We start from the raw sequence: 26,070 nt of genomic DNA, 5'->3' as shown, positions 1-26,070 counted from the left end.
TGCATCTCAGGATGGCGGTACTGGTTATTTTCAAATGGATCCAGCTGAAGCCTCTCCTGCTTTGCCGGTTCCTTTACCAGGAAAGCCCTATGCGCATGAGCATACCATTACTTATTACTAAGTACTCTGATATACTGTAGTCAAGCAGTGATCTTAATTAGCCTTGTGTGCTAATAGACTGGCTCCATCACTGTTGTAGATTGGAGTGACATTTCCCTGGTCCAAGGAGCCAATTCTATGCCAAATATAATAAGCATTTACAGAAAATGCAGGGCAAACTGATTTAAGAGAAGTAAATGAACAAAATATTAAATATATTCTTAAAGGAGATGTCCATAGTCTTACTAATTACTAGTAAAATAGCACTTGTAGCTTCCCTGTGGCCCCCTCTTTTGCGGAGTTACTCAGTCCCATCGAATCTTCATTTATTGCATCATTAATTGTATTCTCCTGACTGCAGTGCAAGGAGAATTTTTTAAAAAGCCTACAGTGTAAGCATTAGCTGAAATCCTGAACCTTCCTGACTAAATCATAGATTCCTCTGGCATTAACCTAATTATTGGGACTTACTGCTATCCCCATAGACCTCTATGGCATAGCAGTATTTGTTAGTTTGTTAAGCTGTGAAAAGCTTTGCATCTCAGGATGGCGGTACTGGTTATTTTCAAATGGATCCAGCTGAAGCCTCTCCTGCTTTGCCGGTTCCTTTACCAGGAAAGCCCTATGCGCATGAGCATACCATTTTCTCCATTCGCCGGCAGCGGTAAGCTGTTGATGAAAAGGGAAAATAATTAGTGGAACAGGGGGGTCAAGGCTGGAGCAGACCCTGCATAATAAATTGCAGATGTGCTTGTTTATGAGATCATAAATAGACCCCTAAGGGTTTATGTACTGTATGATGTTATGAGTGCCTAGCACTTGAGCTCAGGCATCTCTTCTGTATCTTCTTACAATACATGTCCATAATGGGATTACATATTGTTCCCAACCTCAGATTTCAAAAAGCTGTGTCTGTGACAGGTCTGTTACATATGGAATAAAAGACTCACAAAAAGCTATTTTGCAAGGGCTATGGATAGAAATAAAAAGAGCAAACTATTACGTAGTAGATTTATTTTAATGGAACCTTTATGCTAACTGAAGTTCTTTTTTAATCTTCTGGATTTTGAACTGATTCATTCATCAGTTAGCATTGATTTGTACAACATGTCTGCAAGTTTGTGCAGTGGTGTATACCAAGCTGATTAATTTATTTGATAAGCAATTACAATCAGCAAATGTAGCAGAAAATTTGTTGAATCTTGATTAAACAATTTGGTGATTTTCTTTTATCCCATGAGCATTATAGTGCACAACGCAATTTACCATATGAAGAAGTTTACATGATTCTGAAAGACAGGATCATTTTATGTGTAATTTGAGGTAGTATATTTCTCTGAACACACTTATGTGTGCAAGTGACAGACTGGATTCAAGTCTAACACTGCACATAACTTCCAAGGAACACAGTACTTCCAATGTATATGTCTCCCATCAAGTAAGTATTTTACCAGGAAAGCAAAATATTTGTTACAGGGACACATACTGTGTATCCCTGAAAGTGGTTCAGTCATTCATAGTAAAATCCATCACTGATTAATTGTTAATGTTATTTGAGTGTCATGTGACCCTCACAATATGACACTCAATACTTGTATTCTATAAAATAATCTGCTAAGAAAAGCAGCCATCTCTTCTTCTTCATATGAATAAGTGTTTACTCTGTAAACAGACTATATAGACATACAATCACTGCTACTCATGACTACATCTACAAACTAACCTGCAACCTGATCATAAATCCATTTTGCAGGAATAAAAAGTTTCTTGCATGACCTCTAAAAAAAATCACATGTACCTGGTGTTGGACTGTGTGAGGACACCGGGGTTAGAACCAAAGCTCACTAGATACCCTGTCCTCTAGGTTCACAGGTCACACAGGTAAGGAGACAGGAAAGAAATAATAATCCCTTTTATTAAACAAAGTGTACACACTTAGTAAAATACAACAGTGCTCCCCAAGGAGAAACTTGTTCCCCCACCAAATATATCAAGTGTCAGAAAATCACCAGTGCAAGTAAAAACTCCCCAACAAAGTCCCCAGCAGGTTACCTCCAAGCTCAGAGTCCTAGCAGGCCCAAACTCCTGGTAATCACATCCACAGCTGACAATCCAAGTGGGCCACGGTTTCTGATCCTTAAGGTGGGTCTGTGTATCTTGCTGATCCCAGCCGCTTGGCCAACTCTCCACCAGCTTGGTGGGACCCTGGGTATAGTCTCCCTACCGATGTAGGCTCACCAATTCCCCAGAATCTGCGAGTGTCTCCCGATGGAGTGGTAACAGAATCAGTCCTAGAGGTACACTGTCCGATCTCTGTCAAGCAGCTCCTGCCTTAAGCATTCCTTTAAGGCCCTGCAAGAATACGGTTACTCTCCCACAGTCCAAGTCCTCACTGTCTCAAGATTCTCCAACAACTCCCCTTTTGTCCCTTCCACAACCCCCCACTCATTGTCCTCTTGTGATTGGTGGTGTGAAGAGTTTGGGTGGTAACAGGGGTGAAAATAGTGCATGACATCAGTGGTCTCCCCCCCTGCGGTGATGGTGCCATTCAGACTGTGTTGCAGACTTGCTAGAACAATAGTTAGCAAACAGGGAGAGACCCCCTCCTGATTTTAGATAAGGTCCTGACCCTCCTCTTTTTAACCCGTTCCACTACTTTTTGATGTCACAGGGTCCACAGCTGATTCACACTTCCTGTGAGCTGCCTCTCCCCCCCTCTCTGGACATCACAGCAATAACAGATCTGGCCACCGGGCGGCATTTAATAACAGAGTGGGCCATGGTTGTTCAGTTGGCCCACTGAGGACAGACCATGTTGGCAGGATATTCTCAATATAAGGCCCGGGTCTGTCACATACCTCCCCCTTATTAAATCAAGGGGACAGTTGGAGTCTGGTGGTCGGGCTCCAGATGTTCTCCTTGGCACGGTGGGTTCCTTAATGAAGGGTTCTCCTCCTCTCTTCTGGAGAGTCCGTCCGCATTTGAGTGGTCTTTCCCCTTTTTGTGCGAGATAGTAAAGTTATACCTTTGTAATGCTAAACTCCACCTTAATACCCTCCCATTTTCCCCAGAAGATCTTTGTAACCAGTAAAGGGGGTTGTGGTCTGTAATTACTGTGAACTCTTGCCCATAAATGTAGGGTTGTAATTTATTTAGGGCCCACACTATGGCCAGGCATTCTTTTTCAATTGTGGCATAGGCTACCTCTCTATCCACCAGCTTTCGGGATAAATAAACCACTGGGTGCTCACGCCCATCCTCCCCCACTTGGCTGAGCACAGCACCGAGTCCACACCCTGAAGCATCTGTCTGTACCAGAAATCGTTTCTTGAAGTCTGGGGCTGCTAACACTGGGAACTGGGTCAATGCTGCCTTCAGAGCGTCAAAGGCTCCCTCGCACTCTGGGGTCCATTCTATATGTCTGGAGTATTTTTTCTTTGTCAAGTCAGTCAGGGGCCTGGCAACAGTGCTATACTGAGGCACAAATTTTCTGTAGTACCCTGCGATCCCGAGGAACGCTCGTACCTGCTTTTGGTTGGTGGGTCGGGGCCACTGAACAATGGCTTCTACTTTTGCCGGTTCAGGTCGTATGATTCCCCCACCAACACGGTGCCCCAAGTATTGCACTTCTGCCATGCCCATGAAGCATTTGTCTGGGCGAATGGTCAACCCTGCCTGCCTGATTCTCCTCAGGACCTCTGACACTTGCACTAAGTGATCCTCCCACGTCTGGCTGAAGATGGCAATGTCATCTAAGTAAGCCTGGGCAAATTCCTGATACCCCCCCAACAGGTCATCAATCATCCGTTGGAATGTGGCTGGAGCATTTTTCATCCCAAAGGGCATTGTCGTACATTCAAACAATCCCAGTGGGGTTATAAAGGCTGACCGCTCCTGAGCTTTGGGGGTGAGGGGAATTTGCCAATAGCCCTTACTCAGATCCAAAGTGGACACAAACTTGGCTGCCCCTAGCCTGTCTAGTAGCTCATCTATTCGGGCCATGGGATAAGCATCCGTGGTGGTGACCTCATTTAGTTTATGGTAGTCCACGCAGAAGCGGGTGGTCCCATCCTTCTTCGGGACCAATACCACCCCTGCAGCCCATGGACTATTTGACTTCTTAATTACTCCTAAGGCCAGCATTTCCTCTATCTCCTTCCGTACTTGGGCCAGTACTGCGGGGGTCATGCGGTATGCTACCTGCCTTATGGGCTTCTCCTCCCCCGTGTCTACATGGTGGGTGGCTAGGTGGGTATGCCCGGGCTTACAGGTAAATTGGGCCTGCTCCTTCTCCAGCACCTCCCTCATTTCCTGCCTCTGTCCCTCTCCTAGCTGCGTCCCCACTGTCACTGTCTCCACCCCCTTTTCCTCTCTCACCTCCCCTATCATCTCCAGTAGGGGGTCTACCTCTGTGGGACCCATGGGGGGGACAACACTCCACCATTGCTGCCATCTGCCGTTCCACATAACCTTTTAGTCGATTGATGTGGAAGGTTTTCAGCCAGGTTTCCTCATTATCCAGCGCTACTACATAGTTGACCGACCCTACCTGCCTCACCACTTTGTATGGGCCATCCCAGGTGGCTTGAAGTTTATTCCGTCTCATTGGGACTAGCACCATCACCTTCTGTCCTGCGTTCAGCTTCCTATCCTGAGCGTGGGCATCGTACCACTCTTTCTGTCTTGCCTGGGCTCCTTTTAAATGGCCTTGCGCCAGCTGCGCTACCCTCTTCATCCTCTCCCTCATCTTCTCTACATATTTAAGGATAGGCTGCTCATTGGCCTGGATCGTTCCTTCCCAGCTCTCTCTAACCAGGTCTAGGGGGCCTCGTACCCTCCGGCCATACAAAAGTTCGAAAGGAGAGTATCCGGTGGACTCCTGGGGCACTTCTCTGTATGCAAACAGGAGCTGCTGCAGGGCCCTGTCCCAGTCTCTCCCTTCAGACTGTACATATGCCTTCAGGAGGTGTTTCAGCGTTCCATTGAAACGCTCACATAACCCATTGGTCTGGGGATGGTACGGAGTAGTTCGCAGGGGCTTAATGCCCCACTTTTCCCATAGGGTCTGGACTAGGTCCCCTTGGAATTGGGTCCCCTGGTCAGTAACCACTTCCCTGGGATATCCTACCCGGCTGAAAATGTCCACCAGAGCCTGGGCCACATGCTCTGCGTCTATGGACGACAGGGCTACTGCCTCTGGGTATCTGGTGGCAAAGTCCACCAGGGTGAGGATGAATCTTTTTCGGGTGTAACTGGGGATGGCTAATGGACCTACGATATCTATAGCTACCCGGGCAAAGGGCTCCTCAATTATAGGCAGGGATTGTAGTGGGACTTTCTTAGGGGCTCTCCCTATTCTCTGGCAGGTGTCACAGGAGGCTTTGTACCGTTTCACTTCCTGGGTGACTTGAGGCCAGAAAAAAGTCCACAACACCCGGGCCAACGTTTTTCTGGTCCCAAAGTGCCCCGCTGCTGGAATGTCATGGGCCAGCGCTAATAAATGGGTCCGGTAAGCCCAGGGTACTACCAACTGCTTCACTTCTGTCCCTGGGTCTTGATCTAGGGTGGGGGTGACTACCCTATATAACAGCCCTTTGTCCCACACTACTTTACTGCCTGCCACTTCCCCTCCCCCAGCGTCTGCTGCACTTCTCAGTTTGGCTAGGGATGGTTCAGTCTGTTGGGCCTTCCTAAATTCCCTTCTGTCCTCCTCCCCCAAATCAATTTCTGGTACAACATCAGATCTTATAGGGTTACTCACCAACGGTGCTGCCTCTGGCTCCTTGGTTCTGGTTGCCGGGGTTAGTCTTGGTGGTCTCCTTGGCGTTGCGGCTTCTTGTGCAGCTGTGGCTTGCACTCGGCTCTGGCTGCGGGTCACAGCATGCACAAAGTGAGTGACCAATCCCTGGCCCAAATCATTCCCCAAAATCACTTTTTCTGGTAGTCCATCCAGGATGCCCACCTCCACCATTCCAAATCCCGCCCCCAATCCAAATGTACCCGGGCCACTTGAATATCTGCAAGATAGCCCCCCACCGTGGAAATCCGGACCTGCTGTCCCTCCATAACTTGGGATCTTTTAATTATATCAGGCTCCACCAGGGTCAGGGATGCTCCTGAGTCTCTCAACCCCTGGACCTTGCAGTCCCCCACCCACACGTCCTGTAGATGACCCTGCATATTCCTAGGACTCTGCCTCCCCTCCCCCAAAATCAGGTTCACCACATACACCCCGTCCCTTGCCTCTGGCACATCAGGACAGGGTGGCTCGGCCTCAATGCCGATTTCAAAATCTCCTGGGGCATACTGTACAGCGGCCACTGGTGCAGCTCTGGCTTCTGGCATCAGACCTTTGGTACGGGGACAATCTCTCTGGAAGTGCCCCACCTGGTTGCACCGATAGCACCTCTTTGGATTCAGGTCCCAGGGTCTGGATCGGACTGGTTCATCTCTTGGATTCCGGGCAGAGTTCTCTCTAATAAAGAGGCCTCCAGGTGTCGCTAGACTTGCTGGAATTGGTCGGCTCCCCCTCCCTGCAGCTGCTTGACTAGGCATACTAGGGGCTCTCCACCTGGGTCGACTCAACACATACTCATCAGCTAGCCCTGCTGCCTCCTCCAGGGTCTCAGGTTTTCTGTCCGCCAGCCATTCCCGGATCTCTGGGGCCATTTTTAGAGTCAGCTGCTCCAGCATAATGAGCTCTTTAATTTGCTTAGCGGAGCGGGCCCCTTTCCCTTCCAACCATTTCTCACAGGCCCTCTGTAGCTGGCTGGCAAATTCCTGGTGCGACTGTGACCCTCCTTTATTTAAAGTCCTGAACTTGTATCTGTAGGTCTCTGCATTTAACTGGAATTTTACCATCAGCGCCTTTTTCACCGTACCATAATCCCCACATTCTTGAGGGCTTAGAGCCTGGTAAGCTTCCAGCGCTCTCCCAGTCAGGCTGGGTCCCAGATATTTGGACCACTCTTCCTCCTCAATCCCATGGACTCCCATCAAGTTTTCAAAAACCTGGAGATGGGTATCAATGTCTGCATCTGCCTCTTTAAAAATTGGGACTCCACTATATCCCAGCTGAGGTCTCAACCGGGCCTCTCCCCGACCTTCTTCTCTCTGAATCTGGGGTACCTCAGTTGCTACCCCCAACATTGCTTGGAGTACGGCTGCCCTTTCATGCAGGGTTGCCCTTTCCCCCAGTGCTGTCAGCCAATCTTGCAGCACTGCTGGAGTGCCGGAAGGTGGTCTGGGTTGTGTCCCACTGGGGGGTCTCTGTGGCTGGCCTTTGGCCTCCTCCTCCTCCACCTCTGACTCTTCCATCTCCTCAGGGTGAGCCCTTTCCCATTCAATTAATTTGGCCACCAGAACTTCACGCACGTCTGTGTCATCAAAGTCCATCCTTTTGGTTCTGCAGAACCCCTGCAAGTGTTGTTTCCTTGCTTTCATATAGAATCTCTCTGTGGCTTTTAAACTGATCTGCTCTGCTTCTGTGGCCATTCCTGCTGACTTCCCAGCTAGGTTCTTTTTTTACTAACACTGGTGCTGACAGACTGTTGCCTTGTGTCCTTACAGAGCCTGACCGTATCTGGATACGAGTCCCTGCGCTCTACCCAAAAGTTGGGACTGTGTGACCCCACTGCTTGCCACCAAAATTGTGAGGACACCGGGGTTAGAACCAAAGCTCACTAGATACCCTGTCCTCTAGGTTCACAGGTCACACAGGTAAGGAGACAGGAAAGAAATAATAATCCCTTTTATTAAACAAAGTGTACACACTTAGTAAAATACAACAGTGCTCCCCAAGGAGAAACTTGTTCCCCCACTAAATATATCAAGTGTCAGAAAATCACCAGTGCAAGTAAAAACTCCCCAAAAAAGTCCCCAGCAGGTTACCCCCAAGCACAGAGTCCTAGCAGGCCCAAACTCCTGGTAATCACATCCACAGCTGACAATCCAAGTGGGCCACGGTTTCTGATCCTTAAGGTGGGTCTGTGTATCTTGCTGATCCCAGCCGCTCGGCCAACTCTCCACCAGCTTGGTGGGACCCTGGGTATAGTCTCCCTACCGATGTAGGCTCACCAATTCCCCAGAATCTGCGAGTGTCTCCCGATGAAGTGGTAACAGAATCAGTCCTAGAGGTACACTGTCCGATCTCTGTCAAGCAGCTCCTGCCTTAAGCATTCCTTTAAAGCCCTGCGAGAATATGGTTACTCTCCCACAGTCCAAGTCCTCACTGTCTCAAGATTCTCCAACAACTCCCCTTTTGTCCCTTCCACAACCCCCCACTCATTGTCCTCTTGTGATTGGTGGTGTGAAGAGTTTGGGTGGTAACAGGGGTGGAAATAGTGCATGACATCAGTGGTCTCCCCCCCTGCGGTGATGGTGCCATTCAGACTGTGTTGCAGACTTACTAGAACAATAGTTAGCAAACACGGAGAGACCCCCTCCTGATTTTAGATAAGGTCCTGACCCTCCTCTTTTTAACCTGTTCCACTACTTTTTGATGTCACAGGGTCCACAGCTGATTCACACTTCCTGTGAGCTGCCTCTCCCCCCCTCTCTGGACATCACAGCAATAACAGATCTGGCCACCGGGCGGCATTTAATAACAGAGTGGGCCATGGTTGTTCAGTTGGCCCACTGAGGACAGACCGGGTTGGCAGGATATTCTCAATATAAGGCCCGGGTCTGTCACAGACTGACAAACTGGGATTTTGGAGAAATAGTCTGAAGCAGAGGTGGAAGTAGCGAGCTGTGGGCCCCGGTGCAGGGAGACGGGAAGGAGGGAACTGGGGCTCCAACCCTCTGCATCTGCCATGCAGCGGGCCCCATTATCTCCATGGACCCTGGTGCACAGCACCTGCTGTACCAATGGTAGTTCCACCACTGGTCTGAAGGGCTAAACCCCTTCCCTTTCCCACTTTTATTTATTTTATTCCTGAGACTTGGACTCTTACTGTAGTTCTGGAATTTGTCTCTGCCACAGGTTGACACTACATATATCGCCATGAGGCCTCAGTCTGGCCTATTACTTTCTTTGCATATTTCTACACCCAGGCAGAAGCTGCCGTCTTGGCCCCCAAGTCCATGAACTTCACCTCAAATTCTACTTCATTTTGTACAAAACTAGATGTGAGGTCACAAAAGAGAATTTGTGCTCCAGGTATAATGTCTGATTGTCATAAATGAGTTTTAGTGCAAAGTTTAGTAACTCTGATTTGTCACCTTTGTCACCTACTCTTGGACTCAGATAGACCATTAAAGGTACCAGAGGATCGTCATGTGGGTCCCAAGCCTAAATGGGCCCCTTTAGCATGTTTAATGCAAGTAAATAATTGGAAAAATGGTGTATTTTTTTAATATCACTAAATCATTAGAAAAATAAATCACCATTTTCATTTATGGCATACAATATATTTACTTTATAAAATATATTTTTTCTGTGGCCATTTTTCTGGTGGGTCCTATATATTCCAGTTGTAAACTCCATACAGAAATACACGGTGTCCGCAGTGTGTCCAAGAACTTCTTATTGTAAAGGGTTTCCCTTTACAAGGCAGCGCCACTTTAAATTTAAGCTGCGAAGCCGCCGATCTCCCGTGAGTTGAGAAAACCGGGGTATGATACATTTACCCCCCCCCCGGTGTTTAATCAATGCAACCCATGTTTTATAATTAGGCCTCCCTCCAGTCTAAACATTAAAATACTAGTATTCACATTTAATAAACCTATATACCTCCCTCCAAACAACCCCAACAATAAATTAAATCGCATTTACGTTTAAGAAATATACCTTTTTCCCACAACCATCCCTGCCATTAAATAATTCCTATTCACATTTAATAAATAGACGTTATTTTTTTCCCAAACAGCCCCACTTTCAATTAATAGCCCCCAAATCATATTATGCCACAATAGTGCCCCCAAATCATATTATACCATACAGTAGTGCCCCCAAATCCCGAGTGGCATCCTGGTTTTTCTCACCCCCCCTTAGTGGCATTCTGGCTCTTCTTCCCCCCCCCTCTGAGTGGCATTCTCCTGTCTCTCCCCCCCCCCCCGAGTGGCATACTGTCTTGTCTCTTATTCCCCCCCAGTGGCATACTGTTTCTTATTATTCCCCCTCCCGTGGCATAGTCTTGTCTCTTATTCCCCCCCAGTGACATACTGTTTCTTATTATCCCCCCCGAGTGGCATACTGTCTTGTTTCTTATTTCCCCCCCCAGAGACATACTGTTTCTTATTATCCCCCCCGAGTGGCATACTGTCTTGTCTCTTATTTCCCCCCCCCTGTGGCATCCTCTCACTTCTCCCCGTTTTCTATGTACAATCCTCCTCCCCCCTTTATTGTACTCACCTTCATGTCTCTACTCGTTTCCGCTGTTGTCTGCTTTTTTCTGCTGTCCGCTCCTCTGACAGCTGCAGGACCCGGCCAGGACATGCAGCGCTGTGCGCGGCACATTTCATCTGTGGCTGGTTCCTGGGGAGGAGCCAGCCACCAGGAAGCCTGTCAGTGACAGGCTGTACTAAACTGACTGCCCTGGACGCAATCATGTGAGTATACAAATACTCACATGATCGCTGCGCAGGGGACCGAACCGGCCCAACTGTCCATCGGCCCTTCTGGCAAATGCCGGCCCTGTTCTAGTCTCTACTCCACTCTGTACATCAGTAAGCTTCCCATTCAGATCTTAGGCTAGCTTGGCTATCTTTCACCGTCCCTGCAAACAGTACTTTGTCTCCACATGAGTACTGGCAAGGACAAGACTATCACAAATGGCTTGAACTTAGAGGGTCACTTAAACCAGGTAGTAAACAATTTTACTTAATGGGAATGAAACAGTACTTAAGGGAACGCAAACTTAAAGTCAAGATAAATTTTGTTGACCGCCCAACCCCAGACATCGGAATTTAAATCCTCTGATCCCATCAAAGATCACCCGACAGACCACAGGGTGTCTATATCAATTAATCCAACCTTGAGGCCCATATCTGTTAAAGAATGGTCCGTTAAAGAGAAAATTGATTATCCACCACTTGCAAGCTATAAACCGTTTTCTTTCATGTAATTTGAAATATCAGTAATTGCTGTTTAAATGATAATTGTTATTGAAATACTTCATTTATTTAATTTTTTTTAAAAGATAATTTACTTTGCTATTTATTTCCCATATTTACTTCCTGGCACACTGTCCTTTATCAATTTTAAAATAGATTTTTTTAGTGTAAATCAGATTTAATGAATTTATAGCAACCTATATGAAATATATAATTCCACTTTCAAACAAGTAGTTTCCATTAAATGTATAAGTCCCACTTAGACATAATTTCTAATACAACCATGTAGTTATAAGCTATGTTAGTATATTGGGGAGGGGTCTTAATGACTCTAACCAGGGGTGCTGAGAGGAAGCCTAGTGGCAGCAGTGTCCTGGAGTGGGGGCGATTATTATTATTATCTTTGACTTATAAGGTGCCACAAAGGGTCCGCAGCGCCGTACATTACATATACAGAAAACAGAACCAAGACACAACATGATACATAAATATATACAAACACAGGTGACAGGGTAAAGCAAATCAGATTATATCTGACAGATAGTGAAAGGGATAGTAGAAATCAGCAAGAAGAAGGCCGAAGATTAATAAAACAGGGAAAACAGGGCTAGCGAAGCAGGCCATGAGGTACAGAGGGTGAAGGAACAGTAGAAGGACCACACAAGGAAAGAGGGCCCTGCTCATGAGAGCTAACAACCTAAAGGGAAGGGGGAGACACATAAAGGGTGGTACTAACTAGGGGAGAGAGCCAGACTTGAATAAAGAAATGAGTCTTAAGGGCACGCTTGAAGTCTTTGAGAGTAGATGCTAACCTGATGGAACGTGGAAGATCGTTCCACAGCTGAGGAGTAGCCCGGGCAAAGTCCTGAAGACGAGATTGAAAGGAGGTGATCAGTGAAGTAGTGAGGCTGCGGTCAGAGGCAGAGTGGAGGGGGCGGGTAGGAGTGTAGGTAGAGATGAGATTGGAGATGTAGGGAGGGGAAGATTGACTAAGAGCTTTAAAGGTGAGGGTGAGGAGTTTAAATTTAATTCTGTAGGGTATGGGGAGCCAATGTAGGGACTGTTGGAGGGAGACCGCAGAGATAGAGAGAAAAATGAGGCGGGCAGCAGCATTGAGGATAGACTTAAGAGGGTCAAGGCGAGAATCAGGTAGGCCAGAGAGAAGAAGGTTACAGTAGTCAAGGCGAGAGATAATAAGCGAGTGAACAAGGGTTTTCGTGGCTTCCGTGGTGAGAAAGAAACGTATCTTAGATATATTCCGAAGGTGGAAGTAACAGGATTTTGAGAGGGACAGAATGTGAAGCTTAAATGAGAGGGAGGAATCAAGGATGACCCCGGTAGTGTTATTAACAGAAATAGAGAGGGGGGAGGTGGGAGAGTCCTGGCAGGGAGGAAGACTATAAGCTCGGTCTTGGAAATATTGAGTTTAAGGAAGCGTTGGGACATCCAAGATGAGATGGCCGAGAGACAGGAGGAGACACGAGACAGAAGGGAAGGGGAGAGGTCAGGGGATGAAAGATAGATTTGGGTATCATCAGCATAGAGGTGGTAGTGGAGGCCAAAAGAGTGGATGAGGACACCAAGGGAGGAGGTGTAGAGGGAGAAAAGCAGGGGGCTAAGAACGGAGCCTTGAGGAACGCCAAGGGGTAGGGGAAGAGGGGGTGATGTAGAATCATGAGTAGAGACTGAGAAGGAACGGTTGGTGAGGTAAGAGGAAAACCAGGAGAGGACAGTGTTACATAGGCCTAAAGATTTGAGAGTTTGCAAAAGGAGTGCGTGGATGCAGTTCTTCTGCGAGTCGCCCATAGAGGCTATAACCCAATGATGAACAGGCTGGGTCTTGTTCACAATATAACAGTGGGACCCCACTCTACAGGTTTCATTGTTATAGTCTGACCATCCAGTATGGTTAACACTTTAGCAGAGGATCACCACACTCAGTGTCCCTCTGCTTTGGTGGAATCCAGTGAAGGGCTGTATAGCGCTCGTGCTGGTTATTGCTTTTATGCTGGAGGTTGGATTTATGCATGTTGTTTTAATTATTTCTTTTACACAGTCAGAAAACTGTTATTAAGTTTCATAAAAGCTGCTGCAAAAAAGTATTTCTGAATTATGACTTTAATTGTTGCATAACTCCACTTTTGCTATTGCTATAATAAACCTTTGTAACTGTATACCATGTGCATGTGTGTGATTGTGGTGAGCTTGTTTGTGGGACCAGGTTCTATGTCCTTTCAGAAAATCGGCAAGCCTCAGCTAAAGCACTTATTTAAAGACTCAACAGCAGTTAATGCAGGGTGACAGCACACTAGGGTTAAACAGACACAGGCAGCAAACTTCTTATACAACAGCCATCCATTTGCAAGGAGGCTAATGCATGGACACAGAATACAAAGGAAGCACTGGACACTCTCTGGTGTCTATGTAAGGGCTTGTGTACATTGATGCCTAATGGCAGCTAGACTCTGCTACATTCACCTGGTGGTAAACTCTGCACAAATTAAGGGGAAATGACAGTTGTAACCGAGAACGTTGATTCTAATAGAGAATACCCGTTTGTGCACGATGGAACCTCATGTGTGTACAAGACCCTATAGGCTTATTATTTGTAGATAATATTCTACTGTTACTGTTGTTTTAGTAATAGATGCAAACGAAGTAAGTATTATAAAGAGTAACGTATTCATTGATGAAGACTAAAAGATCAGCTATTCTGCTATGGTCATACACAATAGTTTTGTCCTCATTATCTGCCATATCCAGTGAGAGCAAAAACCATGTGCATTAACATGCAGGTCTTTGGATGTACATGTTTCTTTTGAAGGGTATTTATGTCCATGTGCTGAATCACACACTTGCAAGATGCGTTGCTCTGCATTAGGTTTAAGCCAGGCATACATACACCTACATAGGCATGCACACAACCAGGTCATAGGTACAAGAAAAGTTAACATTTGTTGTGATAGCGAAAAAACACATTCACTATCACGCTTGACTTAAATGAAAAAAAAAATAAACTGTATAATACAGCAACTGTATTATTCCGTCTCGCATCTGAATGACAGTAGCAAAAAATGATTTTTAAAATATGGCCACAAAGCTATCTCCAGTGGGTATTTGTACCTGCCCTCTAGTAGGTGCAAAAGATATAGCTCCTGACAGAGGTATATGCGTTTGTCCCCGTGCTGGTCGGCCTCAGTTGCATTTGCATGATCACGTCCTTACTGTACATACTAATCTACGTTAGACTGCTCCTTATGTTTTTATATTTAATGTGCTGGATTCTTTTCATCATAATGACACATATTAATTTAATATGCTAATCAACTTTATGCAATGCAAATCAGGACTTTGTTCAAATGGTTCTTGCTACTCTCAAATGTGTCTCTGTGGCCCTCAACATTCCTGCGGCCTTCAGAGCTACTACTTAATGGCAATGGGGGTCATTTTGGATGCTGAAAATAAGCTTTGTCCAGAATAAGTGCAGTTGTTCCAATTTTATGATTAATTGATTGATTGATTGATTGATATGCATGACACATACATCACCAGTGGATCACAGCAGAAAATAAATTTGGTGCTGTTGTTTTTTTCCTCTTGCTTATGACAAACACTTGTGTGAGTCTGTGAAGGGCAATATAGACTTATAAATGAGGGACTGTGAAATGAGTGGTGTGGGACCATTCTTTATTCATGGCAAGATGGTGTATATTGCACATATTTTTGCTTTGAATGATTGGTTAATTGGGGATTATTGCCCATTTATTCAGATAATAATCTGATTGCAATCGTCTGCCGAACTGAACCTGATTTTGTTATTTGCACAAGACATGCAAATGAGCATCAAGTTTGGAATTGGAAGGCTTGGTGGCATGGCAGGGTGGTAATATAGCAAACTCTTTGTGCGGCATCACAGAGCTTTTCCAAAAAGAACAGAATTTAGCATCATCTCAGAGATGCCAGTACAACCAGTACATTCCCTGAAAGATGTTTGTCATTGTAGGTGCATAGTATTATAAAGGAATATTTCAGGGTTAGTAGATCATGAAAAAAAAATCACAATTTGGAAATATATACATTTGACAATTGAAATAAAGATATACTCTTTGTCACTTTAATTACTGTCATTATTTAATTAATACCTTAGTGAGTTATGAATGAGTAGTACATTAAGAAAAATAAAGAAAAGTTTAAATTAATGGGGGGATAGAGGAGGGGACATATGTGCAAATAGGCTTTAATTTGTCAACTTTGTAGTTGGCAAGGAGGTGCATCAACTCCACTGATTCAGGGCTAAATAAAAACTGCAGAGCTCACTATATACTATAATTTATATAATAATTTATATAAAGTCTATAGGTTCCATTTCATAGAAATGGGGATAATTCATTTTTTTTTGGTTAGCCTTTTTTTTTTATTAAACAACTCTTTAATTTAAATAACCATTGTTTTTGGATTACTACAAAATTAAATTTATTTATACTATCTATGCAAGTTCAAGTTTTCTTAATTGATTTTAATTTACAAATAATTGTGGAACTTAAGGAAAGATTTCGGGAACCTTGAACACAGCTGTTGTACTTTTACAAAACATCTCCAATTCACAATTGATTGGATACATTTCCTGAGCTGCTCTAAGGTTGCTTCCATGAGCGCTTTTTACTCCACGTTGCAAACACAGCATCTAATTCCTCCAAATTGAAATCAATAATTTCTCTGCAGTAAAAACACTATAAAAATGAAGTATGAACTCTTCTGGAGCTGGGAAAAACTCTAGTGTGAAAAGTGCTTGTGTGACACCAGCCTATTGCAGGAAATATAGAACAATCACTAAGTGCATTAAGTTTAAATTTGGTTTTTAGAAAAATGGATCTCCCAGCCATTCATTTAAAGAGTATTGGTGGAAGATACCTTGATTTTTTCTTACACTGTGAGTTATAGTATTTATACAGTATTGAATTAGTAAACTTCTGTTTTGTTTTAATTTTCTAGTATGTTGTCTTTTTATTGATTTTTTAAAAAATAAATAAAAGTGAATGACATGTGTTTAATCTTTAGGGACAAGTACTTGCATCCCTAATATGGGTATGAATATGAGCGTTAATGAAAATGTAGTATCTAAGGGCGGAGAACAGCAGCCGTTGTATTTTTCAACTATAATTATATGTAGGAAGTTATTAGTTTATATCTGTTTTGTCTGCAATATTTCCTGTGCCTTTCCCCAAAAAATAGGAGCCAGACTATTATATATAGCAACCTAAGTTAAACTTGCGGACTTAAATAACAAAAAGAAGATGATCTTTAATTAATCTGTTTGTGAATAGTGAATAGAAGCCATGCGTTCTCAGATTTAACCAATACAGCGGCACGTCAGCACATTAATATATAAACTAGGCTGATGTGGACACAATTTTAGATGGATGGATTGTTAGAAGATTTCAGTATTTCATGCAGAAATCTCGCTGAAGTTTCAAAATAGTTTTTAGCAAGGATTAGCTGTAATTAAGGCAGGGTGACCTCTTTCTCCATTTTAAAAGAATGAGTAGATTAATGAGGACCCCTGAAAGGGCCCATTATGCCCAATTGTCTCAATTATGCAAATAAAGTTGAAATTTTTAAGCAGGGGGAGCAAAGTTTCAGATTAGAAGTTCCAGAGATCCTTCTGCAAAGTAGGCATTTTTCCAGCTACTATAGTCACACAGAAGGTTTAACAAATTGGAGATTTGGGCATTAATAAAGTAGATTTGTTGTGCCTTGTTCTACCATGAGATGAAAATACCCTCTGGGCAGGGAGATGGATCATGGGACTGCTAAAGGATTACCTTCAAAGGCAGTCATGAGATTGGCTTGGACAAAGAGGCTGCTCACATGCTTATCATATGAGATTCTCTTCTTAAAGTGGAGGCAGCTCTTCTCTTCAGGGATTCTCATCATCTTCCAGAAGGCGACCAACACGGCAAGACACAGCAGCCTATCCTTCCAGGACTCTCCAGGTAGGAAGATACTTGAGGCCACATCGAAAGGCTGCACTAAATTAACTTTCTGAAACTTTCTGACAAAGTTACATATATATATATATATATATATATATATATATATATATATATAGTGATGATAGTGATGCTAATTATTATAATAATTTTTTTAGTTAGTATAACATATGTATGATTTTTTAGTTTCAAAAGTACGCTGATTTAATTAGTAAAAACTGAGATGCTACTTTTAAAGGTCAGGTAAATAAATACTGACAGCATGTGCTTAACCTGGATAAGTAATGGATAAGCATATTTTACATGTCTCTCGGTGTTGTATTTGCTGTCACAAGTTAACATTTTTATAACACCTGAGATGTTTAGCCGAATTCTGACATTTGCAAAATGTATACAACATATCTGACATCTATAAATAATATATATTGTACTAAACTGACACATACATATACAGTTTACAATCATTCAAAATGCACTGTGCTCATTAAGACAGCACTGCAAGAAACAGTAGTTATAGAGGAGAACCACACAAGAATGGTAGCTATTAATACTGTCCTCATGAATCAAACAAGCATCTATGGATGCAATAAAACTTTATCATGTAGTTCTAGTGACATTTATATGTACTTATAGCTTTCCAGCAAATCATTAAAATGTTGTTGACAGCAATATAACCTGTCCAGTATATTACGTTTTTATGTAACCACCAGTGTGTGATAGATCAATGACAGATTCATAGTTGCCAGCAATGAGTTACAATTCTCAGGCTCTGTGGCTGGAGAGATACAGTTTAGCACGACATACAAAAGGTGTCTTTTAGGTGAATGAAAGGCACAAAAACTCATCAATCCTCAACATATCAGCCGGAGCGCTATAAAAATTATGTAAACAGTTTCTATCACAATAGATAGAAATAATCCGGAATGTTTTCATTTCTTTATTTAACGGTCTATTTAACTATGTGATAAATAGGTTTTAGTTTGTGGATCTTTAAATGTAATTGCTATCCAATGCTAAAAATGAATTTGGTTATCTGGTACACACCAAATATCATGGTGACCCCAAAAATACATATAATGAGTGTTAGTATTTAGCAGCTGCTTAATTCCACATGTTAGTAGATATTCATGTCTTTTTAAGTTATCTTAAGAAATAGTTGACTTGTATTAACCAACCATTGCCCCCAAATTTACTGACGTCTTGTTTTAGCCACCTACAGGACTCAGCGGTCAATGACAGGGCCTATGTTACTCTTACAGAAAATCAATGCAGCCTTTCATCCAGTATCCGATCACATGAATGCCCGTGATCCATACTGACACAGTCATGTGATGTTAGATTAGTACACATTATGGTTCTCATCAGCAAGGGTAAATGACAGTTCACTGACTGGATATTAATCAGTACATACCCATCTTTAGTCTTCCAAGACTTCCATACAGGCGTTCCTCATATAACAACCTGCCCTGTATGGAAGACTGATTGAAGGGGCCCTGAAAACTATTTTAATACATTGGCACATGTGGACCTTTATAGTTCACCATCTTAAATAATATATTCACTAACTTACCTTCTGCATTGCCTTTACAAATAGGATAAACACTCATACCTACAAAAGCCACATAAAATGCATAGTTTATATTTTTTATTTTTGATTGAGTATTCACACATCTTAATACATCGTAGAGAACTGCTAGCATACAGCTTTACACAAGGTGCCCCAGATCACAGGAAAGGGCCATTTATGTTCTTCATGACATATCTATGGTTATATATTAGACTGTGTGGGTTCCACACAGTTGTTCACCTTGCCTTGCAAACATAATGTTTGATGACTTAAATAGTCCATCTAGCGTGTAAAGGCCTAGGGCTAGATTTACTAAGCTGCGGGTTTAAAAAGTGGGGATGTTGCCTATAGCAACCAATCAGATTCTAGCTTTCATTTATTTAGTACATTCTACAAAATGACAGCTAGAATCTGATTGGTTGCTATAGGCAACATCCCCACTTTTTCAAACCCGCAGCTTAGTAAATCTAGCCCCTAGTCTTATATCACCAGTGTGTGATGGGCATCATGGTGGCTAAGTAGTTAGCACTTCTGCCTTACAGCACTGGGGTCATGAGTTCAATTCCCGACCATAGCCTTATCTGTGTGGAGTTTGTATCTTCTCCCCGGGTGCTCCGGTTTCCTTCCACACTCCAAAAACATACTGGTAGGTTAATTGGTTGCTAACAAATTCACCCTAGTCTGTGTGTGTGTGTGTGTGTGTCTGTGTGTGTTAGGGAATTTAGACTGTAAGCCCCAATGGGACAGGGACTGATGTGAGTGAGTTCTCCATACAGCACTGCGAAATTAGTGGCGCTATATAAATAAATGGTGACGATGGTGACTAGAAGAACACACATTGCCGTTGGATACTATTCAAAGAGTCTAGACATTCAACATATTTATTTTTACATGTCTGACTTTACTTAAAACACAGACAGCGCAAGCACTACGTAAACACAAATTTACTGCCCCAATCAGTACAATATTTGACTTGTTAAGTTTTTCTTTAGTTTGCAATCTCTTATGGACAGGATCCTCTGTGTCATTTGCATAGAGCTACATTTGTATGTGACATACTGTGTACACGTGTACTGCACAGCACTTTATATAACTCTACATACAGCACTTAATAAATATTAATATGGGTTTGATGTATGCAGGGTATAACATTCACATAAGAAGATCATTTATGGAAATAAATGACAGTATTATTTGAAAATATTCATTGTTTGGCAAATTATTAATCTTAACAGTGGCTAAATTTGAAGCCCATTATATTTCTCCAAACCAGCAATGCATGTAGTTCGTGATAATATAGTTAGAATTGATCCCTGTTGTTGGCCTTTGTGAGTAATTGGGTTACATGGAATCTATGAGGAATTAACTGAACATTTGCTAGTGACTTGATCTTACTGCTAATATTTGATTTTCTCTAGGTAAAATAGCTTTTCTGGCCATCAGCCTGGTCACTGCAGTTAATCTGTCATAATCCTTATGTAACTCTTCAGTTCAACGGTTTCCGAAAATGTTCACAATTATTTTTTTGACAGGATAACTTAGCCTCCCAATTTGTTGTAATCTTCAAAGATATATCAGTGTTTCAAGATGTGGAATACCTGTCATAGAAAATTCTAACACACAGACAGACAATGTACCAATTTATGTATGTTTGCACTGAATGATAATCAAGCTTTCAGTAAGAGGATTGACCAGACAAGGACAGTGAAAACTTGAAACGTTGAGCATAATTTCAGGGCTTGCATCACTGATCTCCTTTAGATTTATAAATTGCTTCTCTCTAGCAAATATGGAGAAAAACATGTTGTATATTATTAAAAGACTGTACTTGTGTAGACTACTATGTATGTATTGGATAAGCATAATTATTAGCATTGGATAAGCATAATGAAAGATTTGGGTCAGTATTCTGATCACTCTGGGACATTTTATTAATTGAAGACTGTTTCTGTTTTGTATAATTTGGGACAATCGTTGTCTTTTGTTCTATTCATCCATTGGGTCAGCAGCGGGCTCTCTGAACTCTAAATAAAGCACATTAGTGGGATTATATCTATTTGTTTTACAGCACAGTTGAAAGTGATATAAATGACAAAATATTAGAGGCTGATTATCCTGAAATAGGATGAAGCGTCCAGTTCCCAGGTAGGTTTTACCAGAGCTTCTGTCTGACCACCTCTTGCTGCATCACCGCGCAGCTTCTGCCCCCTGCCTTGGCTGGCAGAAGAGTCAATGGAATAATATTAGTGCCCAGAACTGTTTTATGACATGCCAGGAGGTTGGATCCATCATAGACTCTGATAAATCCTACTTTATATTAAAAATATTGTAGGTGAAGGTTGCACTACAAGTGTAAAGTTTGATGGTAAAAATATATAAGTGGAAAATATAACTCTACTATAAATATAAGTGTACTAAGAACCACTGAGGATTTCCCTGACCATATAAAACCACAAGGCCAGAACTCTGTGGTCACTAATATCCTTATATTAGGGGGTACTTCATTACCCTTATATTTTTTTAATTCTAATAGGCAAGGTTTCATTTGAAATAAAGCATGCTGTTTATATGAAGTGTTTTGCCTTCACGTAAGTGACGTTAATACTCTACAAATGAGTGAACATATTTTACATGATATTTATGTTTTAATTTTGTCATTTTTATTTCTGAAAAAATATTCTCTTACTCTGGGAGTTACCCTCACGGTTTGACTGATGAACTCCAGCTTTATTCTGCATATGAACTTATTCTTCTCTGGTTTTGTAGCTACCAGGCATACAGGGTTTGATTGCTACCAAGCCCTTCTGCTCAAGAGAATCTAATCCACTGCACCTAGTTTAATGATGAAAACAAAACAATGCTATAAAAACAATATTATTCTTACTTTCTGCAAATGCTTTCTATACAACTGAGATACAATATTTTGCCTGCTGACATCCCAATGGGTACAGTTTGTCATATGCAGTGGTCAATAGCCATATTTATTGGCAGCCATAAAGCATTAGGGCCATGGGTTAGATTCGGACAAGGACAATACCTGCGAGGAGTTGTATTTTCTCCTATGATTTTTCTCCAGATTTGGCTTCCCCACAAACTCCAAAAACATGCTGCTGTCCTTGTGGTAGGCAATATAGAATGAAACTCTCCTGGGGTAAGAACTGATGTGAATTATTACATATTCTCTCTGTAAAGTGCTGCATGATCTATAGGTGTTATATACATAAAGCTTAATAAATACACAAAAACTAATCTGAAAGAGCCGTAAACAGAAGTGTATTAGTACTCAAAAGGTATCTGCACTATGAAGAAATATTAATCATATAGATATAAATACAAACCACTACAGTGTATATAGATTGTAAGCTTGCGAGCAGGGTTCTCTTACCTCTCTGTCTGTATGTATTACCCAGTATTGTTTTATTAATGTTTGTTCCCAATTGTAAAGCGCTACAGAATTTTCTGGCGTTATATAAATAAATGATGATGATGATGATAATGATGAATGTATGTGTGCAAAATGCACTGTACATGAAATGACGTTTAAACGTCCATCTTGTTTTCCATAAAACGCCCTGTTAATTTGTTGAATTTTTCACCAGAAATATATTGATAACATTAACATTTGTGTCACTAAAGTTTTTCCTTTTTCTTCTCTAGGGTCAAAAGGCTTGGATAGAAAAGACATTTTCCAAAAGAGAATGCATCTACATAGTTGCCAACAGCAAAGACAGCAACAGGTGTCCAAGACTGTGTCTCCTGTACATTAAAAATATGTATTTGCCTAATGGTGCTCATATCTAGAGCAGGCATAGGCTGGGTACACACTGCAGAAAATTTCTTGCGATGCAATATTGTTTATGATTTTACCAATGACTGAAGAAAAAGTCCTGATCAGCATGTCGATTCATGTGTACACACTAAACACATTTTACAACATTTACTTTCAGATCTGTGCTCTTCATCTGTCATAACCATTGGCTGAAAAGATCATGACTCTGAACACTCCATAGAGATCAATGGACTTTGCCGGTCATGAGTATATACACACTGCAGATTGAAACAACATTGTTCCATCGATGAATCCTATTTTTAGTTTAAAAATCAAATGAAATGATATGGAATGATAATCGTTCATCGTTGGAGCATACACATTAATGCGATATCGGACCGAGCGATCCTTTATCGTGTGATTGGCCCAATAATCTGTTGAAAACACTGTAGTGTGTACCAGCCTAATGCTACCTGCGACTCTATTGGTTGTGAAACTACAAGTTTCAGCTTACCTTAGGTTACTTAACTGATGCCTACAACTTGCTAATAGCCATATTGCTTTTTTCACTAATAAACGTTAAAGGTATTAATATTCTTTTCAGAATGCCAATCCATTAACAAGAGAAATGGCTGTCTCTAGAACATCCCTCCACTCCTACCCCAGATGCTCTGGTCACAGGCCACATGAGGCCACAGTTTGCAGTAACTGATTGCAGGAAGAAGCATTGTGACACAAGGGTGACACAAGACACCTGATCTAATCCTGCAATAACTGTATTGGGGCCACGGTGACTGGCAGTATTAGTGGTCTACAAACAGGAGAGGGAGAACGCTCTCACCTTATCTTGTCTGCTATTCTACTTATGCAGTCAGTCAAATATGTCACATAAAATGATAAATGAGACAGCTGTGTCACATGACCTTAAAAAGGCTGAAAACTACTGGAGTAGGACATCAAATATAATACAAACTATGCAAGTTTGCCATATATAAAAGTAAACTCCCATAAAGAAAACAATTCAAAGTTCATTAGTTAATTTATTATCAAAGATGTTCATTCTATTTCCTGTAATTTAGATACCAGGTATAAACAAACAATGGCAGTTGAACTAAAATGCCCAGCATGTTCTACTAGTCAAAATAGTTCAGCAAGATCTGAACAGTCACATGTATCCTAAGTCTATTAAACATGAACTCACAAAGCATTTTACAGGGTAAATATACATGTGATTGAATACTTATGTAATATTGCATACTACTTTCAGATGTTATTGTGGTCAGCTCATTACTCAGCATGTCCCAGTTCCGCAAAATGCTACAACTAACAAGAATGGAGAAGAGAACAAGCAACTGGAAGCTGTGCTGGAGAAATGGTCTATTAGTAAACACACACAACTGAGCCCCACAGATGCATTTGGAATACTGGAGTTCCAGGGCGGTGGACACTCAAACAAGGCCATGGTAAGACTGGGTAAATATCTCTGCTGCAAATGTATGAAATGAACACTGCATTAACAGTAGGGAAGCTGGCATTGTTTGCTGTATGAAATGGCAATTTACACACATGTTCTAACAAAATTGACAAACTAAACCTACAAGGAACTTGCCTAATGCTTTCTCTGCTAACGTTATATATTTAATTACGTTAATGGTGTAACCATTGAGCAATAAATAATTGCCTTCAATGTTGATTTTGTACAGTTGTTAATAAAATAAATTCTGATATTTAAATTGTGTATCACAGGGGCAACTTTGCCTGTCGCCAAAATACGTCTGTGTATTTTTTACAAACACTACATATATGACAAAACGTTATATAAACATTTTACTCTGGAAAAGCTCTTTAAATGACAGTATGCTGCAAAAAAGAGACTGTGCAGGTATGTTTGTAGTATTAAGAATGGTCATGTAAATTGCTTCACGTTTCAGTCAATAAATCATATCTAGAGGGGCATTCTGGGTGTCTGTAGACCCCGCTTGTGCTTGTCTATGTGTCCTTTTTATGTAAATACAAAAGAGACATTTGGCTTTTTTTGTGTCACAAATATGTTAAAGACAATAGCCATGTATTGTTTAAATTCACATGAACTTATAACAATATACAAATATTTAATTGACAAATGTTAGTCTTGTTTTTTTAAGAGTATTATTTTTGTTTAAAACAATTCACGTTATTCCAGTGTTTCAGCATGGACTTGTCACTCAGCCATTGCTAACACAGTAGGTGTGTCGGTCTGCTTTTAAGCCATATGTGCACATCTGCAAAGACTGGCCCGGCGAAGTGGTAAGTTAACTCTTACTGCTCCGGACCGGTATTGCTGAGGATTTCTGAGCTGAAAGCCCAATAGGGACTTCACTGACCATGTGTTGGCCCCCACGCTTGCTCAGAAGAGCATTGTCAGAAGCACTAGCTGGACTGGCAACATAATCATTGCACTAGTGTTAGCTCCGTCACCTTATACCACATATCTGCGCCTAATGGAATCTCAGGGAAGCCAAAAGGCAGAAGAAGGAGAGCATTTACAATACAACAAATTAAAATCTAAAGGTTGAAGAACTGTTCAACTATAGAAATGACACCCTCACATCAACAATGTAAAATCCTGTTTTATTATATCTATACAGTTGCCATATTTGCAGTAATTGATTCCAAAACAAAATGTTTGCAACACCTTAGTTGAAAACCACAGTTTTATTGTGTATATTTTGTTCACTATTTTTCAATGTCCACCTCTGACCGTATCTCTTTCCAGTTTTATGTATAAGAGATTACTGCACTTGCAGTAAACATCAGGGGTATATTTATTAAACTGTGGGTTTGAAAAAGTGGAGATGTTGCCTATAGCAGCCAATCAGATTCTAGCTGTCATTTTGTAAAATGTACTAAATAAATGATAACTAGAATCTTATTGGATGGTATAGGCAACATCTCCACTTTTTCAAACCCGCAGTTTAGTAAATATACCCCAAGGCTTGTATTTACTTGTAGTTAACAAACAGTTTCTTGGCATTGCCCTATGCATTGTGAATATAGTTTAAGCTAGTAAACAGAATATGTCCGTTAATGATTTCCCAATAAAAGTGCTGTCTTCTGCATGTGCCTAGTTTTCTTATATTGTAAATACAGCCTAGGATATTACAATGTTCAGACAATGGGATGTTCAGATATTTCTTCTAACTATTTAGCCACCTACTGTACTCATTTTCTGCAGCGAGTAATGATTAATTGAAAGGCCTAAGATAATAAGTAGCGTTAAAACAAAAATCCAGATAACTTACTGTGCAAATTTAAATACATCAAATGGAAAACTACGTTACTTACTATATTTGCGTGTGTGACATGCATGATTTAATTTTTATGTGTTTTCATTAAGCAAATTTGTCTTCTATAGTTCATCTTAAGGGGCATATTCAATTCACAGCGATTTCCGCCATGGAAAAACTATTACCGGTATTACGGTAATAGTAAGCTGTATTTCAGCTCGCAGCTCCTCGACGGTACTAGTGCGCATGGCGCGTTAATTTTGGCTATAACGCCAACAATTGAATATGCCCCTAAAATTGGCTTATAGCCAAATTCACATACCT

At 41.7% G+C, this 26,070-nt stretch overlaps 1 protein-coding gene across 1 annotated transcript in view; it reads left to right on the top strand.

Annotated features, from left to right (window-relative positions):
• The window catches only part of TRPM1 (transient receptor potential cation channel subfamily M member 1), a 163,691-nt gene that overhangs the window by 80,920 nt on the left and 56,701 nt on the right, over window positions 1-26,070 (top strand). Inside the window, exons 2-3 of the mRNA XM_075208119.1 lie at window positions 22,369-22,448; window positions 23,748-23,943. Coding sequence (XP_075064220.1) covers window positions 22,369-22,448; window positions 23,748-23,943 — 276 coding nt within the window. The remainder of the gene's footprint in view (window positions 1-22,368; window positions 22,449-23,747; window positions 23,944-26,070) is intronic.

The sequence above is a fragment of the Mixophyes fleayi genome, chromosome 4 (genome assembly GCF_038048845.1).
Source record: "Mixophyes fleayi isolate aMixFle1 chromosome 4, aMixFle1.hap1, whole genome shotgun sequence".
Classification (NCBI taxonomy): Eukaryota; Metazoa; Chordata; class Amphibia; order Anura; family Limnodynastidae; genus Mixophyes; species Mixophyes fleayi.
The sequence above is the reverse complement of the archived record's forward strand: the minus strand, read 5'-3'. Positions and strand labels throughout refer to the sequence as shown.